Below are 14491 nucleotides of genomic sequence, written 5' to 3' on the forward strand. Positions count from 1 at the left end.
ACGATGATGTGGATGACATGGCCACTGCCACGCCCTAAACCAACAGCACACAAGTGCTTCCAAGAGACAACAGTATCCCAAGTTAGCTCAACACTTAATTTGCTTTTGACTTCTGTTGTGTTTTTGCTATTTGCTTTGCACTCAGCATTTTCCGATTGGAAGAAAGCACAGAAAACACTCTCTTAAGATTATTTTTATCAATGCACTTAAGCAAATAAATAATTCATTTGCAAAACTAAAATTTAATCGATTTCGAGTTGAAAGAACATAAATGAAACTGTGGAATAAGTGTTTAGAAAAAAGTTTAACTTTCTACTTGTTTTAAGATTCTATAAAAATAAGCACAATCTTCTATGCTAATGCATTAAATTAACAAACGAAAAAATAGAAAAAAGAAAACAAATTGTGGATAGAAATTGAAAAGCTTAAATGAAACTTTTTTAAAGGTAAGGTCAAAACGAAATAAAATTATTTTTATATTTTTTTCAATCTATAACGATGTTGAGAATCAAAAAAATATATATATATATATATATATATATATTAAATCAAAGCATGCCAAATAGCCAAACAAAAAAAAATGCTAAATCTTTAAATATAAAAACCTAAAGCAAAAGTTTAAGCTTTAATCTTTACTTCTTCAATTATTTATAATTTCTTTATTTATGCTGCATCTTAAAGCATTTAAAAATACTAAACAAATCTGTTTCCAGCATCAAGTTATAACTTAAATCTTAAGTACCTAAATTCCTGGTTTTTAGAACTTACGAATATAGGTATACTATATTTAGAGTACAAAATCCAAGAAAATAAATATGGGAGAAATGTGTAAAGAAAATGGTTTAAGCTTGAATAATTTCAATTTCTTAAAATAGTCATTAAAATGGTTTTTAAGAAATGAGAGAAATAAATCAGTTTCTACAACGAAGCCAAAACTTTTCAAATAAAAATTTATTTCTCAATTTGAAATTTATATTTCTTTTTATACGATTGAAGAATCTAAATTAAAGCTTTAAATGTAGACAAACTATAATAATTAGAAGATTTCAACAAAAGAGAGTAGAGTTGCCTTCTTTTCTGACTACTTAACAATTAGAACCTTTCACTAAATAAGAGTAGAGTTGCCTTCTTTTCTGACTACTTAATAATTAGAACATTTCACTAAATAAGAGTAGAGTTGCCTTTTTTTCTGTGATACAAATCAGCAAACAAATGGCACACAGTGTCGTTGGTGTTGACTTATTGCTTAACTTGGTCGGCATATTTGCGCAGCGACCGATCAAATTAATTGTTATCGCCCAACAAACATGCCAACAACATGCAAACAAACAAGTGAACAAACAAACACACACACACACATTTATTGAAGAGACAATCTAGCAAACAATCTGCATATTTCTGTATGTTTTATTACTGCCTTTCCTACGTTTTTTTTTTTTTTTTTGTTTTTGGCTAATCAGCATATGTACACAACGTGGGCATATATACACATCGAATATACATATTTATATATTCAAATTGTGAAATATCTTTTTTGGGAGTGGTCTGGGCTGTTTCCCAGAACGTGGCTAGAGGCAGAGACTGAGGCCCAACCATTGTCATTGCCATTGTCATTGTCATTGATCGATTGTTCGCTGTCCTCCATATAATGCATGCACAAATGAAAGTCTGAAAAGACTTTTGCAAGCCAGCAAAAGATGATGACGAACGAGATGCGATGATGCTCATCAGAGCTTAGAGCTTTGCTCAGGGATATCGAACAGTTCATGGCTGTAGGTGGTGAGATTTCATTCATAAATAGGGCTAATGACAGTTGTTGCTCAGTTAATTTGTTCAATGTAGTTCTGCAGCACAATTTTGAGATAGTTTGTCTCAATCATAATGCACTTAAGAAATGGCATTCTAAGTACAAAGGCGCTATGAACTCGGCTCTCTCCGTCTGTCTGTCTGTCTGTCTGGCAATTTGACGCAACCTTTTGATGGGAGGCAGGGGGGAAGGGGCAAGGGGGCACTGCACATGAAATGGAATAATGAAAATCAAACTGCAGAACCGAAACAATTTTCCCAACAAATTATGACAGGCAACACAGTCGGCGAATGGGACGAGCAAAGAAAGCAATCATAAGGGCCAATCATTCTTGGCCCGGCAGGTCGTGAGTGCGCCAAGAGCCAAGCACGGAGTCTTACCAAAAAAATGAGAAAAAAAAACACTACACAAATTGTTTTATACACTCTTCTGTTTCTACTTCTACTTCTTGGCGAACGTAATCGGCCAGATTGCCGGCAGTCTGACAAAGAGAGAAAGAGAGAGAGAGAGAGGGTCGAGACCCCGAAACTGAAAAGGTTACAGCACACACACAAACACACACACAGAACATTAAAACTGAGAACTCAGACCCTGCATGGAAATTAACACTTGTAGAACTCATCCGAAAATGCGACGCTTCGAGGTTTTTCTTTCGGTTAACTTTGTCGACGTTTTTTCGTGTTTTTTGTTTTTTGCTTTTCGTGGCGGATGTTCATAAAGTTAAGTTGTAGAGAAGTAACATGGGTTCTATGAAGTCAGCGTAGCGTAACAAAAAACCCACAAAGAAACACGACAAATAAAAACAGTTCCACTTGACGCCGATTATAATGGAGTAACAAAACTAATCATCATCTTATCAACAATTGGAATCATCCATAAACAATTGCCCAATTCATCTGATTTGATGTCTTTGCAGTGTTTTTTGCCGCAATTTGCCGCCTTCATCTGTCTGTCTGTCTGTCCGTCTCTTCATTTTAAAGCTATTGCTCCGATTTAGATGAATCTAACTATTACTATTAGTTACTATAAATTTAACTAAAATTATATTTGAAGTCATGAATAATATTCTAAGTATATAATGTGGAAAAAATAATATCTGTGATTTATCGTTGAACGGTTTTCATTTACTACATATATATATGATGGATGTCTTAGACTAATGATACAACATCAGAAAAGAACAAAATACAAATCGAACGGTAAATGAATTTCTTTAATATATTAAGAGTATTGTGTAAAACCAATCTTTACTCTAGAACCCTATGATCAACGACTGCTAGCCATAAAAGTTCAAATACTCAATGATCATTAATGATGCCCAAGAGCTCGACCAGCAACTAGCAATTAAATAAATTCAAATAAAGAAAAATAAAAAAAACTATATTTGACTTTCTTAATCAAAACATGCGACTTACTCTTTAATTTAGAAACAAAAATAGTGTAAATATGCAAGAAATACATTTAATCTTTTTTAAAGTATTGAAAACATAGGATTTCATCTTTAATTTAGGAACAAAAAAAAATGTAAATATGCAAGAAATATAGTACATTAAACCTTTTTTATGGTAATGAAAACATAAGATTTCATCTTTAATTTAGAAACAAAGATAGTGTAAATATGCAAGAAATATATTACTTTTTTATAGTAATGAAGATGTGCCAATAGTTCGCCTTTCTTGAATGTGTGTATGATAATAAAAACTATAATCATTATATTGTAATAAACTTTGTGATTTGTTCAGACAACTTTATCGAACATGCTGTCAATAATGTGACAGAGTATTTAAGCATTGGAATGCCGAAAGCTGTCGTTGAACTAAGGGCGATCCTACAGGTTGTTATGAGACTCAACATCGACATCGACATCGACTGGGTGTGGGTCACGGCTGGTTGCAAGTTGCGCCCGAGTGGCGTTCAACTGTGACCAGGTTGTGGAGGTGGCAGGTTGCAAGACTGCATCCGGCAGAGCTTTAGGGGGTTAGGGAGGGGGAGGAGGAGGAGGGGGGAAATGCTCAATTAAGTTGGGCAAACTTTCTAGACACGCCTACCGAAAATCAAATCAGAAATCAAGTACAGAAGTTGTTGTTGTTATTGTTGGTGCAAACTTACGCGAACAAAGCAAAATGGCAGAGCTTGCGGCTCGTCGTCGTCGCCATCGTTATCCATGTTGCCGTTTTGATTGTGCAGCAGCTTGTTGTTGACTTGTGTTGTTGTGTCTTCCTCTTCGTCTTCGGTGGCGTTGACGCCGACGCTGACGTTGACGCTGACTGCGGCTGCGGCATCCATTTTGTATTTGTATTTGTATTTGTCTTGTTTTCGTTTTTATTCTTTCGACTTTTAAGAACAGCACGTTGCACGTTGCGTTTCACGAGTCAATTGCGATTATTGTTGTTGTTGTTGCTGTTGCTCTTATTGTTTAGTATGTTTTATTGTAATTACCACGCGGCGGCTGTTTTAATTGCAATTAACATGAGCATTAAACATTGACTTCAATCAGCGCATACGCAATTCACAATTCGCAATACGTATACGCGAGAGTAATTCAAGTAATTCAAATAATAACTAGCGGTTATTTTTCCTCTCCTTCTCTCTTTTTGCCTCTTCTACCTGTTGTTGTTGTTGTCGTTGCTGCTTCGCTGTCTCTCTTTTGCTCTTTGTGCAAATTTCACTTTTTCCGCGGGGAAGTTTTCAGTTTTCAGTTTCAGTTGCAATTTTCATTGAATTGCCATTAAGCATCATTATGCTGCAGTTAAAGAGAGGCACCGTTATACATACATACATATGTATGTGTATTGTATATACATATATTGTATATATCTATGCTCTATATGCAACATAAATGCACAGCTTCATTTAATTGCCAACAGCGAAAAATGCATGCAAAAAAAAAAAAACAACAAAACTGAATGCAATTGTTGTTGTTGTTGTTGTTATTGTTTGCTGATCGTGTCGTGTGTTTCGCTCGTTTCTGCTTCTTGAAATGGGAAAGTTTATCTCAGCTCGTTCCGCTTTTCTGATTAATCTGATGTAGTACGCGATTATACTGCCGTATATGATCTCTATTCATTGTCGTCGCATGGCCAACTATATTTATTAAAAAAGTACTTCATTTAGTCACTTTAGTTATCTCAGCTCTGCAATCTTATCAAGCGACACAAAAACACACACACACAACAAATATCCATTGCAGTCTAACTATGAATCATCACTCAGTACTTTGCTCATCTTTACAGCAGCAGTTAAAATTTTGCTAATCCCAAATTACTCGAAAAAATACTTGTTTCATTTAATTCCTTTTTGGATCGATGGTGGTAATCGATACTTGCACTCCAATTGAAATATGTTTCTCGACATGTGCTATCCTCAAACTCTCGTTTGTTAAGTAAACATGCCAAAAGTAAATCTTGCTTCATTCAAAAAAAAAAAGATTTATTATCTCATTTAAAACCCTCTGCTTCAGCATAAAAATACTTCTCGAGCTCTAATCCTTTTATCGACGCCCTTTTATCGCTGCCTGTCATCGATACTTATTATTCGAGTCCAATTGGAATAGCCCAATAACCCATTCCACTTTGCTGTTTATATTGAGCTTTGAGACAACAACAACAAACAACAGAAAAGGTTTTTTTTTTTTTTTGTCCGATTTGTCGCTTTCTATCGTTGTTTGTGCGGCATTTAACAAATGACGTGCAGCTCTAAGAATCTTCAATAACAATAGCAACAACAACAATGCAGCATCACAAGAAGAAGAAGAAGCAGAAGCAGCAGCAGCAAACAGCAACAATAGCTTCAAGTTCTGGGTCTTCAAATGGGGAGGGAGGTGTGGTGCGGTGAGGTGGGAGGGAGGGGGGGCGCGTGACTAAACTGGTTGGCATTTTTAATTTGTTATTCTCGAATGCCAACAATTGACACAAATACACGGAGAGTAGACGAAACGAATTTATCTACAATGCATGGTAAGTAGCTTATTCTACTACTGCTGCTGCTTCTTCTTCTTCTTCTTCGTCTTCTTATTCGGTGTTAGCTGCTGCAACGGAACTGATCTTTTGTTTCACTGCTGCTTCATTAACTTTTCCACATCATCAGCAGCAGCAGCAACAGCAACAACAACTCTATCCACATTCACCCACTGAAATTTATCGTTTCGTTTCGTTCGTATTCTCTTTTTCATTTTTTGTTTTTGCAGCAACTACTTTTTATTAACATTTGCATTTTTCAGCTTTTGCGTACTTGGGAGTTCACAATATTTACCTTCCGCTGTTCACAAGCTGCTAAAACAACAACCACAACAACAACGGCCACACTTGTTGCCCGTTATATTTTTGCTTCTCCTTTTTTTGTGTTGTGTTGTGTTGTTGTCGTATTTATTGAATAAACAAAAGATTTCTAATTTGTATGACACTCACACTAACTCACACGCTCGCTATCTGTGTGTTGGCTGCTGTTCGGCAAAAGGTGAGTTTTTGTGTTTTAACTCGATTTTTTATCTAACGTAGTCGTTCGTTGATATCGTTGCACTTTCCACTGGCCAAAACAAAACAAAACGAAAAAAAAAACACACACACTAGACGCAACAGGTTGCTACCTCAAAGCGGCGAACAGAAACTAGCGTTTGGTGCGCACGCTCAACTCGACTGTGTACAACTACTGAAGGGGACCAGCAGCGCCGTTTCCCGTTTCGATTTCCAAAATATAACCAAACTCCATTTGCTAGTATTTCGTCAGTATTTTTAAAGCAAGCAGTGCACCAAAGATGTGGTCACATTGAAGCCGGCATGCAGTTCACTTTCAAAATTATCGATAGACATGAGCGATTCATAACAATTGCACCCAACAGTGTAACGGTTTTTCAATATTCAAATAAAACTGAGTTCAATTTTACTAAAATACGGATTTCCTGCATTGCACTGCTTAAAGAGTGACCGTTTAATAAAGGCTTTCACCGAATAGTTGTGTCAATTTGAATAATTTATAGAGCTGTTTAAATGAAGCCACAAGTTGCCTTTTCTGTAGTAATTTAAGCAAAGTTTCAAATTAAGCGTAGATTGCTGTTTTTATATGACAAGGAAACCAAATTGGGATGGTATTTCAAATGGCTCCTTTTACATTTATTTTTAATTTTTCCATTGAATTCTGTTTAATTCAGTTTATTTTTATTGCCAATTATATTATTGTTTTTTATTTATCTTATGTCTCCTTATAAGACATATATATATTCTTATATTTATATTCAGTCCATTGGTGTTTCAATTTGAACTACTTAAGTACGTAACCATTTGGCGAGAAAAAAAAACGAATTTGTTAAATTTGCATATTTGTTAACACCATTGTGCACAATTTGCATATGGCCGAGCACTTTTTGTAGATTTGGAAAATATATCGATATATTGATACTTTTATTTATGTTCAACAACCCTAGAAGGTATTTCTGATGCTCAGGTGAGTTGGTCACATTCTTCCACGACAGCTGAGCTAGCAACAAAAATAAATATCGAATTTGTGTTTGTGTGTTAGAGGCTAATAGAAGTGGTTTCTTATGTTTTTCGGGAGCATTAAATAGGTAACGCCCTTGGTAAATACAAAACAATACTACACTTGGAATCAGCTCATACGACCAGCAAAATAAAGTGGCTTATCTAAACACTGAAAAAAAATCAAGCAAAACATTAAAATTTTTAGTGTCGATTAAATTGGCGAGTGGCGGTTTGTTTTGAATTTTTATATAATTATTCACATATATTTTTGTTGTTGCACAAAACAAAAAAAGACTTCAAAGCGGACGCAGTCCCGGCCATGTACACATACTTACACACACACACACATGCCCACACATATAGAATTTTCTTGCTTAGAGCTTGTGAAGTGTTATTATACACTTTAACAGACGGAGATGCTGACTTTTACAAGCGCTTTGACAGCTGACAGCTCCCAAATGACAGATTGCATGCACAGCACAGAGAGAGCAGAAGCGTTAGCTGCCTAAAACAATAGTTGGATATTTAAAGTATAGACAAATAATGTATGTATGAGTATATGTATCATTGAAAATAGTTTTTAGCAGACAAACGGTCTATAACACTAATTAATCCTCCTAATGCATGTTGAAAATATGCAAGACGGAATTAAATAATCCAATTGCAAGCAAAGAGACGGAAAAACGTATACAACTTTTTTATATTATTAAACAATAGTTGTAGAAATTCAATTGATGAGTAACATTTATCTAACGGAAAAGTCGATATCAATATATTTGTAATACGTCTTACTTAAATGATAATTCCTTTACTTCGAACGAAAAATGGAATTTAGTTAAATGCCATTTTGAAATTGTAAAATTCGTGTAAAAATCGTAAAAATCAGAAGCTTACTAGTTTGTACTTGTGCGCATTTATAACATACACTTTATAAATATACATTTTGGTTGAATATGTTTCACTTTTCACATTACAGAGGTCGCCGTAGGAAGGAAGGAAGAGATGACCGACCGCCGAGGATTGCGTCGTAGTGTACAGCAGTGTATCAGCGATTATCCGTATCATAATGCCAATGATCTCCAAACCGATCTGCAAGCCAGCTGCAAAAGTGAGTGTAGAACTCATTGTCATCATGATCGACCAGTGCCCATTTTTTTTTTTTTTTTGTTCTCCCCATGTCTTTATCTCTGTGGTGCAGAAGTGCAATTTTGGGCGATTATGATTGCGATTTATGATTTATGATAGTGGCAACTACTAATTTCTGGATTGTGTGCGTGTTATATATATATATATTTATACATATGTATATATTTTGTTTTTTTCCAGATTCGCTGGACTTTGTGCAACGCCTGAGCCTCTTGAATAAATTTGATGTGCACACCGGCTGCGTGAACACGGTGAACTGGAATGCCAGCGGCACACATTTCGTCTCCGGCTCCGATGACAATCATCTGGTCATCACCGAGGCCAAAACGGGCCGCATCGCCGTCCGCTCCAAGACAATGCACAAGCGGCACATATTCAGTGCTCGCTTCATGCCGCACACCAACGATCAGGCGATCGTCTCGTGCTCCGGCGAAGGCATTGTGATGCACACCGAATTCCTGGCACCCTACGGATCCGGCAAGAGTCGACCCGAGGAGGCGCTCATCGATGACGCCGGCCGGGCGGCCAGTCTGTTCGATTGCCATGCCTTTGGCAGCACGTACGATGTGCAGCCGCTGCCCGATTGTCCGCGCACGTTCTTGAGCTGCGGCGAGGATGGCACCGTCCGCTGCATCGATCTGCGCATCAGCAGCAGCTGTATGGAGGCGGTCTGTGAGCAGCACATCTTTATCACAGCGCCCTGTGCTGTCACCGCCATGGATGTGGCGCCCATCAACTATCACAACATCGCCATCGGTTGCTCCGATTCGATAGTGCGACTCTACGATCGTCGCATGCTCACGTACTCGACCACGGATCGTGAACGCATCACCTGGCCACTGAAGGCATATCCCATACCCATGGAGTACACGCGTCGTCACTATCGACCGACGTGCGTCAAGTACAGCGCCGATGAAACGGAGCTGCTGGTCAGCTATTCGATGGAGCAGCTGTATCTGTATGATCTGCGACATCCTGGCTACGAAGATGGCGAGCTGCTCAAGAGCGGCTGCTATACGCCCAAGCTGCGGCGCGACGATGATCCCGAGGCGCAAATGCCGCGTCTGCGCTTTCGCGGCGATTGGTCCGACACGGGACCCAATTCGATGGCCACCACCGAGCAGGGACAGAATCGCCTCAATGTCGGACAGGCGCGACCGCCGCTTGAGCCGGGCGTGTTGAATCGCCTAAGCGACGAGATCTTTCGCATGCTCAACTCCCAGACACGTCCGTCGCGTCCCCTTGCTGCCAGTAACAACAGCAGCGGTGGCGGTAGCGGTGGCGGTGGCAACAACGGCGGTGGTGGCAGCAACAACAGCGGCAGCAACAGCACTCCACGAAGCGGCGGCGGACACTTGAGCTGGCAGGATGCCGTCATGCGTACGCTGGACAATCGCAGCGAGTCGGCTTTAAATCGTAGCAGCAGCCAGCTTCTGACACAGATCAGCATGCAGCCAGGCAATCCAATTGAGGCGTCCTCACCACCCACGCCGCCTCCACCGGCAACAGCAACTAGATCCCCAACTGCTGATGGTAAGTCTGAGCACACCATCACACCTAAGTGTCGTAAGTATTACTACGAAATATTCCATAAGGTATAGTTTTTTCCATTTATTCGAGGGAGAATTCTTTTTTAAAGTAGACTATAATTAGAATTATTTTTTATACCCACTACCCATACACATAAGTGTAATATAGTAAGTATTATTATGAAATGTTCCACAAGATATAGTTCTTTCCATTCATTTCCATTTATTCGAGGGAGAGCTCGAATTCTTTTTTAAAGTAGAATAGAATTTGAATTATTTTTTATACCCACTACCCATACACATAAGTGTAATAAGTATTATTATGAAATATTCCATAAGATAACGTTATTTCCATTTATTCGAGGGAGATTGCGAATTCGTTTTTAAGGTAAAATAGAATTAGAATTATTTTGTATACCTATTACCCATATAGTAGTAGACTTTGTGCCTCCTTGAAGTGTTCAGAACAGGCAGAAGTAAGCACCTCTGACCCTATAAATTATATTATATATATTCTTAATCAGTGTCAACAACCTAGACGATATAGCCACGTCCGTCTGTCCATATGAAACACTCGATCTCAGAGGCTATAAGAGATAGAGCTATAATTTGTTATGTTCATGCATCTGTTATGTTTCCACACAGGTCAAGCTAGCTTCACACCCACAAATCGACAAAAATCGAATAACATAATGATTCCTGCAAATTTAGTTGGAATCAGATAGCAATTTTAGAAGTTATATAAGAAATACTTTTGCATTAGGAAATTCGCTTACTTACTACGGATCTTAGTAGGCTAAGCTGACATTCTGGTATATTTTGCACTTTATGGTATAATTTGAATGTATGAATATAGTACACTATATAAACATACCAAACATATCTTGTGGTATATGAATATTTTAAGTATTATTGGAGTATATTAATTCGGTATATTTTAAAATTAAAACTGCGCTGATTTTGTTTGGCTCACAATCTGATATGTTATGCATATTACGGTATATTTTGAATGTGGTACTATATCAATATACCAAATATAGCCTTTGAAATATATTTTTAGTATTTTTTGAGTATTTTAATTCGGTATACATATTTTAAAATGAATACCACACTGTTTTGCTTTTATTCAAAATGGGGGACAGGTATCTCACAGTCGAGCACACTCGATTTCAACTATAGCTTTCTTACTTATTTTGTATCTAAATATGTTGACTATAAAAATTGGTCATTTTTATACCCGCTACCCATAGGGTAGAAGGGTATTATAACTTTGTGCCGGCAGGAAATGTATGTAACAGGTAGAAGGAGGCATCTCCGACCCTATAAAGTATATATATTCTTGATCAGCGTCAACAGCCGAGACGATATAGCCATGTCCGTCTGTCCGTCTGTCCGTCCGTCCGTCTGTCCGTCTGTCCGTCTGTCCGTATGAGCACCTAGATCTCAGAGACTATAAGAGATAGAGCTATAATTTTTTTTCGACAGCATTTGTTATGTTTGCACGCAGATCAAGTTTGTTTCAAATTTTTGCCACGCCCACTTCCGCCCCTGCAAATCAAAAAAATCGAATAACAAGCCTAATTTTAAAACTAGAGTTACGAATTTTGGTATATACGGTAATAACTATAGTAGTTATGATTCCTGAAAATTTGGTTGCGATCAGATATAAATTGTGGAAGTTATTAAAGAAATACTTTTGTATGGGCAAAAACGCCTAGTTACTAGGGGTCTTAGTTGCTTTGGCTGACAATCTGGTGTTTTGTGCCGTCTATGGTATATTTTGAATGCGGTACTATATCGATATACCACATATACCATTTGGTATATTTTTAGTATTTTTGCAGTATATTTGGTATATTTTGAGAATAATACCGCAAAATATATTGCTTTTATTCAAAATGGGTAGCGGGTATCTCACAGTCGAGTACACTCGACTGTAGCTTTCTTACTTGTTAAAGTTTGCATTGAAAAACATAATAATTTTCATTTATTTTATTTCACAAGTAAAAGTTAATTAATCAAAACAATTCAGTTCAATATAAATAAAATGTTCTTCAATTAATTTATTGCACAAATATAAGTTAATGAAGTAAAACAATTCGGTTCAATACAAAAATTGTTTTGCTTGTTTTCAGTATATTGAAGATTCGCTCTTTTTAGTTTATTTTATTAAATGAAATTTTCGTACAAACAAAAGAACATTTTACCATAACATCGCAGTTTAAAATGCCTAATAATGAATAATAATAATAAATTAAAAATTTACTGCAAATACTTAAATAACTTCAAGGCCAATTTCTAAAACTTTCGAATTTCAAAGAATTTTAATAAGTTAACTATATCTTACAACAACAAAAATTTATTGATACTGTCCTGCTTTCCTAATATAATATATTATTCGATTGTCTATAGAACCCACAATATGAATAGATTCTTTGTTATTAGATATATCTCAACACTTACAATTTATCTCAACATTTATAATCCATTGAACAATAGTTTTGGAAAATATAAAAATTGCAATTTTAGAGGTGATCATTAAACGGCATTATTTTTATACAAAATCGGAACTTTCAAAAATAATTAAATCTGTATTTTGGGATTTATGTTATTGTAACCTATTATGTAAGGTATTAAGTATGTATGTTGATTATATTTCAACTTATATATTGTAATGTTTCCTAACTGTTGGATTTATAAGGTTTTATTTTTAATTTACAATTTAAACATTTGTATACTTATTAAGTCACAATTTTCGTTTTACTATCTTTACTAAAATATAAGCTTTAGATTAGCAAAGTTTTAATTTATGGACTATGAACTTTCATAGAATTTGTATGCTATAGATTGAAAGAGCAAAGCAAAATGCACGCACTCTTTCACACTCATTTCGATACGATTTGATTTAAGTTAATAATACCCAATATTCTTGCAGTAACCATGATAAATGCTGAAAAAGTGACAACCGAAGCTGAAACCGAAGCCACAGATGCAAATCAAAAGATGGACACTGAGACAACAGAGAAAAGCGCTGAATCAGAAGTGGAGACGGAGGCGGAGGCGGACACCAAAGAGGACACGGATATGGCGGAGATGAAAGGAGATGGCCCAAAGTATCCGATAACGAAATTCGACTATGTGAAAATGTCATTTAGCGGACATCGCAATTCGCGCACAATGGTGAAAGGCGCGTGCTTTTGGGGCGATGATTTCATAATGTCTGGATCGGATTGTGGCCACATCTTTGTGTGGCAACGTCAGACGGGGAAAGTGGTGAAAACCCTGCTGGCCGATCATCGTGTGGTGAATCGCGTCCAGCCGCATCCCACGTTGCCGTATCTGCTCAGCTCGGGCATCGATTACAATGTGAAACTCTGGGCACCCATCGATGCGGCAGCCAGCTTCGATGAGGCGGGCACAACTGGGGTAAGTTAAGCAAAGCGAAGATATCCATGATCCATAATGAATAATATAATGTATCACTTGCAGCTGATGCAGAGCAATGAGATAATGCTGGTGGAGGCACGCGATACAATAACGGTACCTGCACAGATCATGATACGCATCCTGGCCAGCTTGCATCAGTATCGTCGCCTGATGCATGCCACCGAAGGAGGCGCCACGGCGGCCAATGCGGCATTCAGACAGCGACGCAACGAAGCCATCGTGGCAATGTCAGCTGGCGAGGGGGGCGAGGCAGAGGCTGGTGCAATGGACACCGAAGCGATGGAGACAGAGGCTTTTGTCACACTCGAGGTGATCGAGAGCGACGGCAGCGGCGGCAGCAGCAGCGGCAGCGAGGCTGCCAACAATAATAATAATAATCATAATAATGACAATGCTAACGACGACGGTGATAGCAATGGTGATAACAATCAGAGCAACAGTAACTCAAATGCAACCTAAACTCCCTAAACACACACACAATCTAGTCATTTAATTCACAAAGCTTACCTCCATTGATATACAGTACAACAGAACTTTATATATTATAATTCATTTTTTTTTTTTTTTTGGGTTTTTTTTTGCATTCACGGAAATCGGCATTACGTAATCGCGAGCACACAAATCCCCCTAAGTTTTAGATAAGATTCCCACACACACACCAACACACAAATACACATACATTCCCCACAGCTATGTAGTCCTGATACGTCGGCCGATTTCTATATTGTACATGTATATCAATGTTGGAAGATTAAAAACGCATACGAAGAAACCATTCGTATAAGACACAAAAAACAACCAAAAAACAAAAAACAAAACAAAACCAAAAAGAAACAACCAAAACAATACTGAGAACGATATCGTAAACACTTGTTCCTTTTTTAAGTTGTAACACTCGCCATAAGGTGCCATTAAACAAGCTAGCTATCATGCATATAACATTATACATTATACATTATTTTGATTTAATACTCGGTACCCAAGTCTGTAAAAAAAGAACCGCAAACCGCAACAAGCGATTCCACCTAGAGTCAATATAGCCAAATCGGACGTTATCTCTAAGAAATAATCGTTCAGTTGTCATTCAA

At 37.4% G+C, this 14491-nt stretch overlaps 2 protein-coding genes across 10 annotated transcripts in view; one reads left to right on the forward strand and one right to left on the reverse strand.

The window, feature by feature from the left end:
* Positions 1–6458, reverse strand: part of LOC132794982 (rhophilin-2) — a 41928-nt gene extending 35470 nt beyond the window's left edge. Inside the window, exons 1-2 of one of the 3 annotated variants that reach the window (XM_060805354.1) lie at positions 6393–6458; positions 3917–4256 (exon numbers count right to left, since the gene is read on the reverse strand). In XM_060805354.1, the coding sequence (XP_060661337.1) occupies positions 3917–4093 (177 nt within the window). In that variant the 5' untranslated portion in view covers positions 4094–4256; positions 6393–6458. Of the gene's footprint in view, positions 1–3916; positions 4257–6058 lie in introns of all 3 variants that reach the window. The other 2 variants (XM_060805352.1, XM_060805353.1) reach the window with 2 other exon arrangements.
* An 811-nt stretch (positions 6459–7269) lies between these two features.
* On the forward strand, positions 7270–14349 carry LOC132795233 (DDB1- and CUL4-associated factor 6-like). Of its 7 annotated transcripts, none has more exons than XM_060805838.1 (5): positions 7270–7367; positions 8258–8389; positions 8608–9993; positions 12892–13382; positions 13446–14349. In XM_060805838.1, the coding sequence occupies exons 2-5, from the start codon at positions 8284–8286 to the stop codon at positions 13860–13862; spliced, it is 2400 nt and encodes a 799-aa protein (XP_060661821.1). In that variant the 5' UTR covers positions 7270–7367; positions 8258–8283; the 3' UTR covers positions 13863–14349. The 7 variants fall into 7 exon arrangements, with proteins under 7 accessions (XP_060661821.1, XP_060661822.1, XP_060661824.1 ...); XM_060805839.1 differs by having other exon boundaries at positions 7283–7379; XM_060805841.1 differs by lacking the exon at positions 7270–7367 and adding an exon at positions 7409–7510.
* Positions 14350–14491: the final 142 nt, after the last annotated feature.

The sequence above is a fragment of the Drosophila nasuta genome, chromosome X (assembly GCF_023558535.2).
Source record: "Drosophila nasuta strain 15112-1781.00 chromosome X, ASM2355853v1, whole genome shotgun sequence".
NCBI lineage: Eukaryota > Metazoa > Arthropoda > Insecta > Diptera > Drosophilidae > Drosophila > Drosophila nasuta.

What these genes read in the sequence shown, in the direction of transcription:
- LOC132795233 (XM_060805836.1), top strand. Translation starts at nt 7,906, where the DNA reads ATGTTGAAAATATGCAAGACGGAATTAAATAATCCAATTGCAAGCAAA. An exon ending in AAGCAAAGAGACGGAAAAAC is followed by an intron (nt 7,967 to 8,257) that starts GTATACAACTTT and finishes TTCACATTACAG; the next exon opens with AGGTCGCCGTAGGAAGGAAG. An exon ending in TCTGCAAGCCAGCTGCAAAA is followed by an intron (nt 8,390 to 8,607) that starts GTGAGTGTAGAA and finishes GTTTTTTTCCAG; the next exon opens with ATTCGCTGGACTTTGTGCAA.